The 18577-nt window shown below is 38.4% G+C and overlaps 1 protein-coding gene across 3 annotated transcripts in view; it reads right to left on the bottom strand.

Moving 5' to 3' along the window:
- LOC124619938 (transport and Golgi organization protein 1) overlaps nt 1–18577 on the bottom strand; it is a 161555-nt gene that overhangs the window by 81472 nt on the left and 61506 nt on the right. For all 3 annotated transcript variants that reach the window (XR_006980168.1, XM_047146587.1, XM_047146589.1), the window contains exons 8-9: nt 12870–12941; nt 829–924 (exon numbers count right to left, since the gene is read on the bottom strand). Coding sequence is in view for 2 of the 3 variants with exons in the window: in XM_047146587.1 (XP_047002543.1) it covers nt 829–924; nt 12870–12941 (168 nt within the window). In the remaining variant the exon portion in view is untranslated. The remainder of the gene's footprint in view (nt 1–828; nt 925–12869; nt 12942–18577) is intronic.

Below are 18577 nucleotides of genomic sequence, written 5' to 3'. Positions count from 1 at the left end.
AGAAGAATTTAAACAGTAAAAACTGAATACCTCTATAGTTTTGCTATAGAAGTTATCAGTGCTCTACAGCTTTTCAAACAATGATGGCCCACAATGTAATATTTTGTGATAACTCACCACTTTATAAAAAGCTTTTCTTGGAGAGGAGAAAGTAAACTGTATTAGATGAGACATCTTTCAAGAACACCCCAAAGAACTATGTGTTTTGTAAGGGACCCATAGAGTTCTCAAGGTGAGATTACAGTTACCTAAATATGGAAAATCCTTTTACTAATTAAATTGCAGGGAGTAAAGGAATAAAAGCAAGGTGCCAAACTTACTTGGCACAATGTGTAGAAATAACAAGTACTTTTGTCAAAAACTAAATTGATGTGTCAATTGGTACTCTTCATTAATTTGTGACTATGTCTAGCAGACCAGAGTGCAGCCTCCAGCTTTCACTAACAAACTGTCTGCTATTGGTCTTGTGAGGTAGCTTAAATAATGAATGCATACACAGAATGGTATTCAAATTCTTTCCCTGGCCAATTTAATTTAGCTTCTCCTAAGTTTTACAGGTTCTTATCTGCAGATTGTAGAATGTTCCTTCAACAAAGCCACTTCCACTTCTCCCATTCATGGCTGTCCATCTGCACCTAGATATGAATGGCATGTTAAGAAGTGATCCTAATCAAAACTGTGAAGATGGGCATGGTCCTGATGTGGTACAGAAGTTAACGTGTTAAAATTAATAAATTTCAATACTGATAACGTACAACATGATAACAAGCAATATACATTAAGACCATCATATATGGTTGACTGGCTCAAATTGCTGTAATAAGGTACCTGAGATAGTTGTTGCTGAAGGGCTCTTATCTTTTCTTCCATTTCTGACATCAGGTCAATTTTTTCCTTCTGAATTTTGAGAAGCGAATCTGTTGTCTAAAAAAAGAAAGTTATAAATGTTCATATTTACAACAGCACTCAATGTGAAATAACTTATATGTAAGGTAGACTGCAATTACTTGAAAATTTTTGAACAATTATTTTGTTCTTATATTAATCAATAAGGATAGCTTCTGTGTATTTACATTGGGCTTTATGTATTGATTGGTGTATCAATGATGCCAAGAACTAATGGAAGATAATTTCAAAGAATACTTAACTGTTATTTTTAATAGTAATGAAAAATAAATCCAAATTGTTAAAAAAACTTGGGGGAGGGGGGGGGGGGGAGAGAGAGAGAGAGAGAGAGAGAGAGAGAGAGAGAGAGAGAGAGAGAGAGAGAGAGAGAGAGAGAGAGCCTAAAATGCTGGAGTGGATGCTCTATATTTCTGTGGGAGAAGCACTTATTACTGATATCTAATATGCTGTACTGTAAGCACAAACTGACAATATCATTTTACACATGTGTGGTGTGGAGTTAATGAAATTTTTAATAAATTCATCTTTCATCAAAAAAAGTAATCTCCAGTTCTGGAATAGTTATGATTGCTGGGATAGCTGCAACTGCCTTGTAAGTGAAAACCACAAGTGACCAACAAGGCTCAAATCAAGGCAGCAAGATGGCCACTGTGTTTAAGAATTTACCTCACATTCTAATTGGGCATTGACCATCTGAACTAAATAGAGATGAAAACTGTCTAGGAAATTGTGATTGATGGCATCAGCAAAGGACAGAAAAATGTATCTTTGACAAAACACTGAATAGTTTCAGACAATGTGGAGATACATACATCAATCAATGTCAGTTCCTCTCTGCACCATAAAAGGAAGGAAGATTGGTATTTAACATCCCATCCAAAAGGTTTAAAGCCCCCTTGAAAATGAGGTCATTATAGACAGAATTCAACAGTTAGGTTTTATTTTTTTGTTGAAACCTTTTTATGCACATTTACTAAACTGTGATGAAAAATGAAAATGAAAGCAAGACTGATTAATATTAGTCAGTTTTGTGTTGTTGTTAGACAGATAAGAATGTTTGTTCATGATTTCTGTGAAGTTTTATTTGTTTGGACTTCTGGACATATATAGTTCAAAAATTTCTCATCAACATACAGGCATATTTTTCATCATAGAATTTCAACATATTCAGCATTACTGCACAATTAACAAAAACTTTAATAATTTCTAAATTAAGTTCATAACACACAAAACACACCAGAATATGTCTTACCACTAAACATTCATATAAAAAGCATCATACATCGCAAATTGTTGCAAACAAATGCATACCAGATGGGAACAGACAGTTGTGAACAGTGCAAATTGTTGAAAACAAATGCATACCAGATGGAAACAGACAGGTATGGATTCCACAACGTTCAGTAAAGGTATCACAGTGGCCTGGTGTTGCAATGCACATCCAAGGAATTAAAGTCTATAACCACACCCAAAAACACAGTTGGGGTAGGGGTTGAACAAACAACATAAAAATGCTGGCAAAATTTCCCACGGTTAAATTGTAGCCAAGCAATAATTGGTGCATTAAATTTTGTGAACACTTGAATCAAGAAGTGCATGCTCAACGTCAGCAATTGTCTGTCCTTAAGCTAGTAAAGCAATTTCAAAAATTTGTTCTGTAACACATGTTCAGGCTGTAAGAAAAGTTGAGTGCTATTATTTTATCATATTTGCACTTACTGGTCTGGACAGTGTCCTTTAAGCCAAAGCATGACTAGTCTTTCTGGTTTGAGCTGCAAGATGGCACAGTACTTCTTGCATCTTAAAACTCACGTGGTTGTTATTTTATTAGTTTTATTATTGTTGTGTACCATGCAAGAGGTACACAAAAAAAACCATATCTCTCAAGTCCACACTGCAAAACCTGGACATTTTTCTGCTTCTGAGCCACTTCTTCCAGCATGCTGTGTACATCCATCGATAGTGTGGACTGCTAAACTGGGAACATTGTCAACCTTGAACTACATTGTATCTGCCTTGGTGCTAGTGGACAAGGTGTACTGGTGGACAGGAACCAAAATACGACGTGCCACGGACACAAGAGACAGTTACTAATCAGCAGTCAGGCAGTTCACTCCAACGCTTGGAGTTAGTTCAGTACAGTATTCTGACAACTATCACCCAAGTCAGTGATCGTTATTTACAGAAAACTGCAACCAGTTACAGGATGTCTGAAAACTTACTATCAATGATGGTTACAATATCTTAAACTGCCAAGAGACAGCACAGTTATTCAGATATCATTATATTAGGTTAGGACACCATGTGCCAGATCATCTGACATTTTTCTGAGTTGGTAAAACATGAAAGACTTGACAATTTTTGACAATACTCAAGATTTGACAACTACAAACTGCTGCTCAGTGCAAACCCACAGAACTCTTGTCAACATGGAGCGACAAGAGAAAAGAAACATAATGGAGAAAAGAGAAAAATTACTAAGCAGGGCAAAATTTTATTTCTACTTAAACTTAAGAGTGCACAAGTTATATTCATTGATTTTTTGTGGCAACACTGTGTGGCTTTATTCTGTGACTGATACATTCCAAGACTGCTAATCAGTTTCATTTCCAGAAATGATTTTTTATGAATTTTACAAACAGTTCTGAGGATATCTTTTGGACATGACCCAATCAGAGCTCGCCCTACAACCTTACTGCAACAACTGTCTGCAGCTCATGAGCTCATGGTGGCACGCTTCAAGACAGGAAGACCGATGACCAACAAAAAATGACCACTACAGTCCAAGCTGCCACCACTACCCTTTCCAGTATTGCATTAAAAAGCTGAGTCCTCGAACAACTACATCCAGCAACTAGAACAGCATTACCTCACACATCAGAGATCAGGTGATGCTGAACAAAAATAGTTTTTATTAACATATGAAGATCCCACTGTGTTTCAACTTCTTCATAGAAACTGTCCCCTACTTGTGAACCAGTGACTCTCATATACTGACATTAAACAATCGCTTGCAAAATAATTTGACTCTCAAGTTCATGTTGCTGTTGCTGCCAGGCATAGATTTTTCTCAATGTTCCAAGAAGTCAAATCAAAGCTATAAACAGTAGATTACTCAATTACAGAACCTGACTGGGAAACAAATTTCATTGTGAAAATGGTCGCTGCAAGCAATCTTATGCACACTCATTAATTTGTGACAGGCTTATCATGCACTCACCTGACAATAAATCAAAGAAGGGCAGTTTGGTTTAACAAACACATTTTTATAAGTTTGTTTGCTGTTGATTTGGCATACAAAAAAATGCATGTATTTACAGAAGCAATACAGTGCAAAGATGCTGACATATTAATTACACATCAACAGCTGGCACGGCCAAGCACACAGCAAGGCCAGATCTGGAAATTGCAGACTGAGCATGCTATGCTGCAACATAAACCACACATAGGGTGATCGTGTCTTATCGCTGTTGCCCAGTCTTTGAAATTACTGTACAAAGACTGGGCATACAGCTGAGGCATGCAAAACAAAGTACACTCATGCATATGGCAATAGCAAATGTGTGCAAATTCAAAAACTTGCCCGGATGAATCATGAGGTGAATGTTATCTTTCATGGGAATAAAAAGTTGTTAGCTGTTAACTCTTCAAGTCAACAAAGTGGAGAGCAATTTTCAAATTGACACTGGGTTGTCAATTTTAATCGTTAACCTGTAGGCCTACAAAAAGTTAGGAATGCCAAAGTAAACAGACTTTCAAAGTTTGCTCTTCAGTTACAGAAATTAGGAGATTCCAGTAAAAGGACAATTTTCAACAGATATTAATATATAAACCATTTATGAAAAAGGCTACATTTGTAGACATAAATTTAAATAAATAAATCAACGAATTTACAAAGACTGGATCTCTTCAATGTTTTGAGCTTCCTTCACAAGGGAAGAAATCAAACTCAAACTGACGTTCTGAATGGAGGGTTACATCAGGTTACATCAGCTATTGCAAAAATCTGATACTCTTCCCAAAGCAACTAACAGTACTAAAGGTTATAAGACACAAATTACACTGAAGGCAAATGAGATGTCAAAGTTCTGCAAATCACACTACATTCCTTTTGCGATAAAAGGTAAAATAAAGGAGGAACTCTACTGTCTTCAACGGAATGTTGTTACTGAAGCCATAACCAGTAGCCAACAGGCAATGCTGATCATAGTTGCACAGAAACTGAATGGTTCAGTTCATGTCTACAGAGATTTCAAAGTGACGGTTAATTCTCAGTCAATTATGGATTCATATCTTATTCCCAAGTTGGAAGAATTTATTTCAAAGTTAGCTGGTGGTGTGTACTTTGGGAAACTGGATCTTAAACAATCATATTTTCAGATTTCTTTGGATGAAGATACTGAGCGATTTATGGTGACAAACACACCATTTGGTGTCTACTGTTACTACAGGTTACCCGTTGTAGCGGCCAGTCTGCCATGTTTGTTCCAGTGGTACTGCACCAAAGTTAAGTACCATTTGTAACATACTCGTAATAAATATTATTTGCTCCTTCTTGCTGAGTTGCCAAATCTTTATAATAGTGCTACCCTATCAAGTGTTTATTTGCAAGCATGCAAGAACACAAAACCCGTTCCTTTGGCCAATTTTGAACCATCTGTTCAAATATGTCTACCACTGGACCATTCAGGTATGCTGTCAGCCATTATTGCAGTTACCATGAAAAAATTATTGAGCTTGGACACTCAAGACGATGAAAATCATCTTCTTCCATCATCATCATCATCATCATCAACATCAACCAATTATAAGTTGATTAATACCAGTAGATGACCATGTCGCTGGGAACCTTGTAGCAATTACAACTCCCTATGTACAGCTATGCTGTCAGGTACTAGGACAGGGTGTATACGTGAACTGAACACACACGTTACAACTAGTGAAAGCATAGTCTATATCAGTAGCTGAGTGGTCAGTGTAGCTGACTGCCATGCTGAGAATCCGGGTACAATTCCCAGTACTGCCAGGGATTTTTCCTTGGTGGGAGGACTGGTGTGGGGGGCACTCTGTCTCATGAGGCCAACTGATGAGCTACTCGACTGATTAGCAGCAGATCCCAGATCAAGAAATCGGACAACGACCTGGAGAATGGTGTGCTGACCATGTGCCCCTCCATATTGCACCCAATGACACCAGTGGCAGAGGACGACATGGCGGTTGGTCGAGCCCATAGGCTCCTCTAGGGCCAGGAAGTGGAACTTAGCTTTAGTGAAAGCACATTCTTTTAAATCACTACGAAAACAACACCATCATACAAAAGCAATAGGCAACCTGGGGAACCCTGTTCAAAATGTTGTATATTGTACAATATTTTGTGTGTATTCTGAAGGTAAATATCTGAGTGCAGGCAACTTAATTTCATGCATGAAGGAAGCAACAAATTTTGAAGGCAGTAATAGACGATGTTAATAATATTAAATAACGTGGGCTCTGGTATCAGTATGGTCACTGTGAGGGTTTATTTATGAAGAGGATTGATACTGTGTGTGCATGGAAGAATGCAAAAGATCTGAGACTGTAGAACATTCAGGATTAATTAAATTACCAAAAATTCGAAAACCGTACCCACACAAGGTAAATGTGTTGAAAATGAGTTATAAATTTGGTGTCTCCAAGTTGTAGTGAGGCAAATTATTGTCATTCAAGTACGATCAGCCACGGTAATATTCATCATAAACTTATATTTATGTCCTAATTTGAGTTCCAAGGAGTACCACAGAAAAATGATATAAGATGTGCTCCAACAATGGTTTTCAATCTACATACTGCCATACATCGTTCACTCTTGGCTAACCATCAATGCCCCTACTAGACTTCCCAGGAAATTTCATATTGTCACTTGGTTATTGAACAATGAAGACTCCAAAAATTCATCACAAAACAGAGCAGAAATGCTGCTTCTTGTTAGTGCATGTGCATACCATAATCACAAAATATCTGTGACTTCAAAAGAATGTGGGCACCTTACAATTGCCATTACAATCATATAACACTGATATGTGCTCTGGTAAAATGGTACGTGCAGAGAAAAACAGTATGTTTAAAATTGTAGCACTGAGGAGGACTTCTTGCTTTTGTTGCTGTGATCTTCAATTCAAAGAATGGTTTGATGTATCTCTCCACATTAGTCTACCCTGTACAAGCCTCTTCATCTCTGTATAACTACTGCAACCCCACATTCATACTTAGTGTTCGTATGCAACTTGCTAGACAAAAGACTATAAAGTTGCACAAGTCACACCAATACTCAAGAAAGAAAATAGGAGTAAACCCCTGAATTACAGACCCATATCACTGATGTTGATTTGCAATAGAGTTTTGCAAAACATATTGTGTTCAAACTACACACATCAAAAAAAGTTTAGCATCACCCCAGTTCCCAAAACTCCTGAAGGTAGACGTTGACTGTGGATATTGTATCACAGACACACTCCCTTTTACTGTTCAGAGATGTCACTAAACTCACAAAAAGATGTAAACAACCATGCATGAGCAGCACCTATGATATGGAGGGGGCCCAACAGCCAATCAGTTCCAGTCATTCCACCAGGAAGGAGGTACAAGGCTCATATTGTTTGTAGTTCAACGATGCCTAGACTGTCAATACCGTGGTTCAATCGTGTCCACATCGTTACTTTGTGCCATGAAGGGCTCTCAACAAGGGAAGTGTCCAGGTGTCTCGGAGTGTACCAAAGTGATGTTGTTCAGACATGGAGGCAATACAGAGAGACAGGAACTGTTGATGACATGCCTTTCTCAGGCTGTCCAAGGGCTACTACTGCAATGGATGACCGCCAACTATGGATTATGGCTCTGAGGAACCCTGACAGCAACGCCACCATGATGAATAATGCTTTTCGTGCAGCCCCAGGACATAATGTTACGACTCAAACCGTGCGCAGTCGGCTGCATGATGTACAACTTCAGTCCCAACTACCAGCTTTACAATCACGACACCATCCAGTGCGGTACAGATAGGCCCAACAACATGCTGAATGGACAGCTCAAAACTGGCATCATGTTCTCTTCACCGATGAGTGTTTCATATAACTTCAACTAGACAATCGTTGGAGACGTGTTTGGAGGCAACCCGGTCAGACTGAAAGCCTTAGACACACTGTCCAGTGAGTGCAGCAAGGAGAAGGTTCCCTGCTGTTTTGGGGTAACATTATGTGGGGCCAACGTACGCTGCTGGTGGTCATCGAAGGTGCCACAATGGCTGTACAATATGTGAATGCCACCCTCCAACTGATAGTGCAACCATATCAGCAGCATACTGATGAGGCACTCGTCTCCATGGATGACAATTCGTGCCCCCATCGTGCACATCTCGTGAATGAGTTCCTTCAGGATAATGACATCACTTGACTAGAGTGGCCAGCATGTTCTCCAGACATGAACCATATCGAACATGCCTGGGAGAGATTGAAAAGGGCTGTTTATGGACGATGTGACCCACCAACCACTCTGAGGGATCTAAGCTGAATCGCCGTTGAGGATTGGGACAATCTGGACCAACAGTGCCTTGATGAACTTGTGGATAGTATGCCATAATGAATACAGGCATGCATCAATGCAAGATGACGAGTTACTGGGTATTAGAGGTACTGGTGTGTACAGCAATGTGGACCACCACCTCTGAAGGTCTCGCTGTATAGTGGTGGTACAACATGCAATGTGTGGTTTTCATGAGCAATAAAAAAGGTGGAAATGATGTTTATTTTAATCTGTATTCCAATTTTCTGTGCAGGTTCCGGAACACTCAGAACCGAGGTGATACAAAACTTTTTCTGATGTGTGAGTATGAATTACCTTGAAGAAAACAATCTATTGACAAGAGGCATGAATTCAAAAAATATCATTGTTGTGACACACAAAGTAATGGGTGTTAGTGACAGGAGCTCTCAAACTGATTCAATATTTCTACATTTCCAGAAAGCTTTTGCTACCATACGTCACAAGCAACTTCTGATTGATTGTGTACCTATGGAGTATCGTCTCAGTTGTGCAACTGGATTCATGATTTCCTGTCAGAAAGCTCACAGTTCATAGTAACTGACAAAAAGTCATCAAGTAAAACAAAAGTGATCTGTGTTATTCATCAAGGATATGTTATAGACCCCTGCAGTCCTTAATCTATATAAACGATTTAGGAGACGATCTGAGCAGCCCTCTTAGATTGTTTGCAGATGATATTGTCATTTACTGTCTTGTAAAGTCATCAGAAGATCAAAATCAATTGCAAACTAATTTAGACAAGGTATCTGTATGGTGAGTAAAACAGCAATTGACACTAAACAATGGAAAGTGTGAGGTTATCAAATCTGTACTAAAAGGAATCAGATAAATTTCGGTTACACAACAAATTGCACAAATCTAAAGGTATCAATTCAACTAAACACCTATAGATTACAATTAAAGAGACTAAAATGAACAAGTTAAACTGGAACAATCACATGTTGTGGGAAAGGCCACATAATGCATTTTATTGGCAGAACACATTGAAAATGCAACAGGTTTACTAAATAGAATGCCTACAATATGCTTGTCTGTCCTCTTTTCAAGTATTGCTGTGTGGTTTGGTATCCATATCAGATAGGACGGATGGAGGACACTAGAAAAGTTCATAGAAGGGCAGCTTGTTTTGTATTATAGTGAAAGGACTGGGTGCGGGGTGGGGGGTGAGGGGTGGGGGGTGAGGGGCGGTGGGGGGGGGGGGGGGGGCTGGGGAGACAGTGTCATGGACATGATATGCCAGTTAGGATGAAAAATATTAAAACAAAGGTATTTTCCATCGAGGGAAGATATTTTCATGAAAATTCAGTCACCAACTTTCTCTTCCAAACGCAAAAATATTTTGATGACACTGATGTTGATAGTGAGAGATTATCATCACAATAAAATAGGAGGAATCAGACCTTGCATGGCAAGATTTAACAGTTTGTTTTTCTCGCACACTGTCTGAGAATGATGGTAGATATACAGTCTGAAGGTAGTCTGATGAATCCTCTGCGAGGTACTTATGTGTCAACTGCTGAGTAGTCATGTAGATGAAGAATCAAGTGTTAGCACTGATTAAGTTATACTGTGTACAAAATTCTACCAGGTGGCTTCTTCTTTTGTTCCTTTCCTCCAGTCTGTGTCATATTACTATTTTTCCTTGTCTTCCTTTTCCTATTACTGAATTCCAGTCAATCAGCACAATTAAATCTTTGTTTTCCTTAATTTAATTTACTCATCATACACTCTTTCAATTTCTTCATCATCTGTGGAGGTAGTTGACATATAAATTCATACTATTGTGATGCATGTTACCCTCTGGTCTATCTTGGCTATGATAACGTGTTGACTATTCTGTTCATAGTAACTTACTCACATTTATATTTTCTACTTCATTATCAGACTTACTCTTGCATTACCCCTATCTTTTTTGTGTTGATAATGCCTGTACTGATATAACCAGAAGTTTTGTTCTTCTTGCCATCTCAATTCAGTAATTCTCACTATAATCCATTTTGTTTTTAAATTGACTAACCTACCCAACTAATTAAGGGATCTAACATCCCACTCTCCAGCCCACAGAGTGCCAGTCTTGTTTCTCCTAATGACAACATCCTGAGCAGTGCCCATCCAGAGATTCATATGGAGGACAATTTTACATCAGGAATATTTTACCAACAATGACAGGATCATCACTAAGCTGTACAGTGGAGCTGCATGCCTCATGGTTTCAGTTTCCTCCTTGTTTCAACCATTTGAGTACCAGTACAATAAAGCCACACTGGTTAATGTTGCAAAACCAGATCAATTATTCAGAATACTGCCCCTGTGACTCCTGAAAAGGCAGCTGCCCCTCTTCAGGAACCATGGATTAGTCTGGCCTCTGCACAGATACTTCTCCATTGTAGTTTCATGTGGTATGGCTATCTGTATGGTTGAGGTAAGGAAACCATGCACACTCCAATTTCATGGGTGGCAGTAGGAGGTGGAAGAGGTGGGGAAAGGGGGGGGGGGATGGATTTGCACATACAGTAATCAACAGAATCACGATTTCCACATGTGCAGATATGCAGAAAACTTTTCCAAAAGAATTAACAAGGATATTGTTATAAATCCCTTGCTTTCAGGAGTAAAATGCTTCAAATCTCCATCTGCCCATCCAGTTTTAAGTTTTCTCTGGTGGGGATGGTACGTTTGGATAGCACATGGCTAATTTCCTTACTCCTGCTTCTCTCATTCCAAGCTTGTGCTCCAATTCTAATGACCTTATTGTCAACTAGATGTTAAATCCTAGTAGTCCTCCTTTTGTACCACACCTGTAACTATAAATATTCATAAATTATCTTGGTACTACAGTGAAAACAATGACTATATTTATTGGTCTGAACAAGGTAAGAAATAACCAATTATTGCCTTGTCTGCTTGGCTGGTAACTCCATAGCCACATACCAAATTTTTAAGTTCCTTGATTTGCAGTCTCTGTAGTTGCTGTGTAACTATTTAAGATACTTCAATCCATCTTTGGCACTATTTAAAATATGTATGTATTTTGTCATACAAGTTTTAATAGTTGCAAAAACTGATTTGAAATACCTTAACCAAAATAGTTCCTTATTCACTCCTCAAAGTGAACAAATACATATGTATTTACACCCTACTGGTTACTAAAGCCCTTTTAATGTATGAAATACAGATGTATGATTAACAAATAGCATTTTCTCGAAAGAAATTACTTTATAGTTCTAAACATTTACTTTGACTTGTGTTATTACATATTAATCATTGGACAATTTATTACAAAATTCCATGTTGGGTGTTTGTAAGAATGTCTCTTGGCTGGCAAAGTTGAACTTCTTTAGGATTTGCCATCGATAATTTCTATTCAGCCAAGCTGCTATTAAAAATTCAATCGCACTGCCATTAACTTTCATCACCCAGCAATTTCCTAGTTTCTGCAGCTGAAAATCATTATGAACGTATTCACTGGGTTGCTATCTGTGATGGTTCTACCCAGGCAGCAATCTATTGCAGTGTACAGAAAAGCAATACTACAATGTCTACTAGGTGCAAAATATATTCACTACAGCACAGGTAGTCAACCTGCTTTATCATCATCCACTTTTGTACATCTGTTAATAGTAAAATTTTCTAATTGTCCACTTGTTCCACAGTAATAGTGATGTGTAAAGTAAGGAAGTAACTTTACTTTATAAAGCAGAGTTACAACAAGTTAAAGGACATAATAATAACTGCTTACCAAACATTTTATGAAAACCTGTCACTTACCACCCACAATGAAAGTTGGAACACCCACTAGTAGGCAGTAGGGACCAAGTTGACTATCACCGCATTAGAGTGATGGAACTCTAAATCAATAACAATATTGCTTTGCATGCATGTATGAATGAACACAGACCAGCTGCCAGCCTATTGCTAAAATGACAGCACACTGAGAGCAAACTAGTCACAGGGTTCTCCCCCTCTTTCTGCTCTGAAAATTTTATGAAGTCAGATTTTGACTTACACGCTAGTCTAATAATGATGTTATAACATATATTACACTGCTGAGTACTACACTATCTTTATTTGCATCGAAGTGGATAGTGGCAACAAGCAGTAACAATTCATGGAATCAGAATACTGATGACTGCCCTTGTATCAGTCACATGTGTAGGTGACCACATAGCAACTTCTCTGTTCATGTAATAACATCACTGTTTGTTGGAAGCTGTAAGAGCATCAATGTTCCACAAAAGACTTCCGAAAATATCGATTTATCTCTCCCCCCCCCCCCCCCCCCCCAGTTATTTTCAATAGTTTATTAAGTTCTATCTACACGTCACATGGATTATATTATTAATATTATTGTTGTTATCAATGTTATCATTAATGTGTAATCTTACTTTCTGTAACTCCTCTTCTTGTACTGAGAGTTTTTCGGTTGCTGCAGCCAGTTCCTGTTGAAGATTTTCATTCTGGAAGACATCACATGACAGTTAAAAACTAAAATCACCACAATAGACAATCGCAATTTTACACAAAATGTACGAGGTCCAAGTCAATTATTAGAAAATTACAGATATTTTCCATATAAAAGTAGGCATACTTTTACTACGGTTGAAGTAATTAACTGACAAAGAAAACCATATAGTCCACTTAATAATAAAATATATAGGAGAAGACAGAACTTGTAGCTGAACCAACTCATGGTTCCAGGTAATAGCAGTTATGCAAAGGGTAACGGCACAATTCAACTCAATTAAGTTTGTGCTGAAATTACCTAATAATTGCCAATGCTATATTTCAATATATTTTTCTCCCTACAGCAAATTTGGTCTCATGCCTCTTCCTATACATGGATGAGCCAAAACATGAGGAGCGAAACATTATGAGAACGACCACCATTAAATTGAATGCTGCCTAATAGCACTGCTGGCTGGCAAGTGAAGTGGAAAGGGAAGTATACAAGCAAAGCACAGACTTAATGGAAAATCATTCTAGTGATGATATGGGTAACAAGTGGAAAAATCCACCGACATAAGTTACTTTGATACATGGCAAAATAAAAACAACAGAAAATTCAGGATAGAAAAACAATTATATGAAAAGGACAGACTGCCACTCATCACACAGAGGAGGCATTAAGTCACAAACAGGCACAATGAATAAGAATGTTGGAAATATTCAGATTCTGGACTAAGCCCTTCATCATCAGATGTAGAAGAAATATACACATTCACACAACAACTCAGACACATATGGCCACTGCCATCTCCAGGCGCTGAGGCAAATGACAAATGGTGAACACCTGGGTGTAAGCATCTCAAAAATAGTGAAGCTGATTGACTGTTTGCATGCTACTGTTGTGAGAACCAATGGACTGTGGTTGAAGAACAGCAAATCCATGACTGGGTGACAAGGTGTTGGACGTCCACACCCCATATCAGTGATTGTGGAGGTTGGAGACTTGCCCACTCTGTAATGCATGATAGGCAGCAACCTGTGGCAGATTTGATGACAGAGAACATTGCCGGTGCAGGCCCAAGTGTTTTGGAGCACACTGTTCAGTGCATATTGTTAAACATTGGGTTCCACAGCAGATGATCGCTGTGTGTTCCCATGTTGACCCAAATATTTAATCAATTATGATTGCAATGGGTACGAGATGATCAAGATAAAACTGTGAATCAATAATGGAAATGTGCTGCACGGTCAGATGAATCACGTTTCTCGTTACACCAGGTTGATGGTTGAATCTGGATACATTGCCATCCAGGTGAATGCCTGCTTGGGGCAGTGTTATGCTTTGGGGAATGATATTGTGGGCTTTCATGTGATCTGTGGCTGTAATTGAGGGTATCAAGACAGCTATGAACTATGTGAACATTATGGTAGACTACTGCATTCCCTACATTTCTTCCCCAATGGCATCTACCTAGCAGGACAACTGTCTGTGTCACAGGTCCAGAATTGTGCTACAATGGTTTAAGGATCATGATAGCAAACTCATCTTGATTTCTTGATGACGAGATATGACTGATCGGAACCTGATGGAAAGCATCTGGGACACTATCAAGCAGCAGCTCCAGGCCCACAGTCAACAGACCTGTAATTTATGGGAACTGCAGCAGGAGCTCTGCATATACATCAGATGCTATATACTTCTGGTAACCTACCTCAGACCTGTGGAGTTCATTCAGGCAGAATCAGTGTTGTATTGCATTACATAGGTGGATCAACACACTATTAAGAAGGAGATCAGAATGTTTCTGCTCATCATCCCTTTAACATGCTGTTACAACAATGTTTCGATCACATTTTTGGTAGGATGGAGCAATAGAAGTTACAGAAAAAAGATTCAATAATATATACACAATACTTATGAATGGAACAAGCAGGAAGTATTGATGAAGGCCATACACTTTCGTGCAAGAGTAATTTATGAAAGGAACTTTTTTCAAACAGATGTGAAAATGTAAAACATGTCAAAATTGTTTCCAGAATGAAATTTTCACTCTGAGGCAGAATGTACACTGATATGAAACTTCCTGGCAGATTAAAACTGTGTGCTGGAATGAGACTCGAACTTGGCACCTTTGTCTTTTGCGGTTAAGTGCTCTTTTAACTGAGCTACCCAAGTACGGCTCATGACTCGACCTTACAGCTTCACTTTTGTTAGTACTTCATCTCCTACCTTCCAAACTTCACAGAAATTATCCACACAAGGTATTGGCAGAAGTAAAGCTGTGAGGATGGGTTGTGAATTGTGCTTGAGTAGCTCAGTTGGTAGAGCACTTGCCAATGAAAGGAAAATGTCCTGAGTTCAAGTCTTGGTCCAGTACATAGTTTTAATCTGCCAGGAAGTTTAATGCCCAACTTGTTGTTTGGTGATTCATGTAAAAGATTCCAGATTGCTCTGACCTCTGGTAGAGGAATAAATTGAGAGAGAATACCCACAAAGAATAAAAAACCAGCAAATTACGAGAACAGAAACATGAAATATACTAACTATACTGTAGAGAGGAAAGTTAGATAATGCCATACAAGAGATAGTAAAGAACAACCTGGATGTAATTGGTATGTGTGAGGTGAGATGGAGAAGAAATAGTGTGATAAAAAGTGATGTATTTATGTTGTACTACTCGTAAGAGGAAAAACGTTGAGAAAATGGAGAGAGAATATTGTTTGGATGGAAAAAAAGTGGAACATGTAGACAGATGACAGATTCATATAAGACCTCACGAAAGTCAAAAGATGTGGTATTCATACAGGTACACATGAAAACCATCCACAGTAAAGATGAGGAGACAAAAGAAAACTATGAAAAGATAAAATATTTTTCCCATAAGAAATGCCTGCATAACTGCTATGGGGAATTGGAATGCTGTGGTGGGTGAAAGGAATGGAAGGAGATATAGTAAGACACTATGGACTATGAACAAGCAATGATAAGAGGCGAAAGACTAATTATTTTTGCAAAAGAAACTCGTTAGCTGTTGGCAACATGTTGTTTCAGAACCACAAAATGAGATGATATAAATGAGATTCTAGTCTAAATGGATAGAGGTACCTATATGACTACATACGAGGTGTGATAAAGTTATGGGGATTTTTGTTTTTCTTAAAGAATCTTTATTTATTCATCAACTTTGTCCCCTTCAAAGTAGTTGCCCCAGATATAATACACTTGTGCCAATACTTTTTACAATCTTGGAAGCACTTCTGGAAGTCACTTTTCGATATAGTGTTCAGCTCCTTCAGTGATTCTGTTTTTACACATCGATGGTGGCAAAATGACATCCTTTCATGTTTCTCTTCAGCCTCAGGAATAGAAAGAAATCACAGGGGGCCATGTCCAGGGAATATGGTGGCTAAGGCAACATAACAGTTTTGTTTTTTGCCAAAATCATGAACAAATATCGAGGTGTAAGCAGGAACATTATTGTGATGCAATTTGCCCAAGTGGTTTGGCCACAATTCTGGTCATTTTCTTCAGATTTCTTCTCACAAATGCGACTTCCAGATAGTATTCCTTACTGATCGTATGGTCATAAGGCATGAACTCATGATGGAATATCCCATAGTAATCAAAGCAAACTGTGAGAAGAACCTTCATATGTGACTGTAATTGTTGAATATTTTTCAGTCTTAGCTCGTCAGGAAGTTTCCATTGGGATAAATGGGCCTCGGTTTCGACATCGTATATCTACACCAACATTTCGTCACCTGTTAGAAGTTCTGAATTGTTGTCAATTTTGTTCAGCAATTCCTGAGCAACGTCTATACGATGCTGTTTCGGTTGAAATTCAACAATTTTCACACAAACTTTCCTGCTACACATTTTATGCTTTAAACATCCAAAATTGCTTGTTATGGGCAAACCTCTCTGATGGTGATTCAATGATTTTCCAGAACCATTTTCTTCATCATCAGTAACTGATGTGCTAGGGCAACCAGGGCAGTTGTCGTCTTCAATGTTTTCTTGACCCTCTATGAAATGTTTATACCACCAGTAAACTCGTATCTTACTCATAGCAGACTGGTCAAAAGCCACAATCAACATTTCAAATGCGGTGCTGCACTTTACTCCATTTTCAAGCAAAATTTAATGCAAATTCTTTGCCTGGTCATAGGGGAAATACAAGTAAAGATGCAAAAAGTATGGGGAGGAAAAGGGCAGTCTCATGGCAGCTGCAACATATGTTGCAGAAAACAAAGTCTGAAGTCACCAGGAATGAATGGGTAACAGAATACATGTTGAAAATGATGGAAGAGCAAAGGAAATGGAAGAAATACAGAAGGAAAAATGACACAGGAAACTGAATAATGAATTAAGGAGAAAAATAAAACATGCAAGAGAAAAATTGATGAAATGAAAATGTTAGGAAACAGAGAAAAAGTGAACGTATGAAATGATGTACATATAAGCTATGGAGATATGAACAGGATGTTTAATAGGGAAATTGAAAGAAAGGAAGAAACAGCAACCCAAGAGCCATAAGATGCGTTAAATGGATGGCAAGAATATATATTGTGTCTTTATGAGATGGATCAAAGCTCAAGCAACATAAAGACAGCCAGATGACGAAAAAGGATGAAGCGCAAAAAACAATGAATAAGATGCGGGAATTGATTTACCAGCAGAAGTGATGAATAGCTTGGGAGACAGAGGAAGAGGAGGGAGGGGGGGGGGGCAAGTGGGAGTGGGGAGGGGAGGGGAGGGGAGGGGGGAAGGAGGGAGGGAGGGAGGGAGGGAGGGGGGGGGAGAGAGAGAGAGAGAGAGAGAGAGAGAGAGAGAGAGAGAGAGAGAGAGACCACTTTTGTAGTGAGATGTACAAAATACGAGAATAGGCAGAGGATTCTATCATAACAGTAATGACACCAATAGAAAAAGGAAGAATACTGACAAGTGTGAAGGACATAGGACTATTAATTTAATTTCTCATGCAGTTAAAATACAAAGTATTACTGAGAGTGGAGAGCAGAAGGTTTTATGCAAATACTAGTTGGTTCATTGCAGAACAGTTTTGGGATTAGAAAGTGTAAAGGAACAAGAGATGCAGATGGGTTCAGCTGGAAAAAAAAGTGGAGTTTGTGTAGGAGAAAAGAGAATAGCATGTATACTATACAATTTGCAGATGATATGGTGTTACTAGCAGGAAATGAAAGAAGAGCAAACATATGTGGACAGATCTGAATGAGTCCTGGCAAAAATGTGATATGGTGTTCAATAAGGAAAAGAAACAATATGTGTAGTGATTGGCAAAGGAGATAAAATTAAAATAGAACAAATTAAAATCAGCCAAGTGACAGATTTCAAATATCTAGGAAGGATAATAACAGAAGATCTATGGTGCCAATAGTAAGTCAAAGCTCAAATTGGGGTAGTTAAGGAAGTTTTCAACAGGAAGATGAACTTCTTGTATGGAAAGCTAGATAATGAGCTCACAAAAAGTCTAGCTAAATATTTTGTTTCAGGAGTGTGGCACACTATGCAGCTGGAAACTTGAAACATAGATAATAAGTAAAGAGGACAGAAGATGGTTGCAAGCATTTGAGATGTGGGTTTGGAAGAGGATGTGAAGGATTAGTTGGTGACAGTGTGTCTAAT

This window comes from Schistocerca americana, chromosome 6, assembly GCF_021461395.2.
Source record: "Schistocerca americana isolate TAMUIC-IGC-003095 chromosome 6, iqSchAmer2.1, whole genome shotgun sequence".
Lineage (NCBI taxonomy): Eukaryota > Metazoa > Arthropoda > Insecta > Orthoptera > Acrididae > Schistocerca > Schistocerca americana.
The sequence above is the reverse complement of the archived record's forward strand: the minus strand, read 5'-3'. Positions and strand labels throughout refer to the sequence as shown.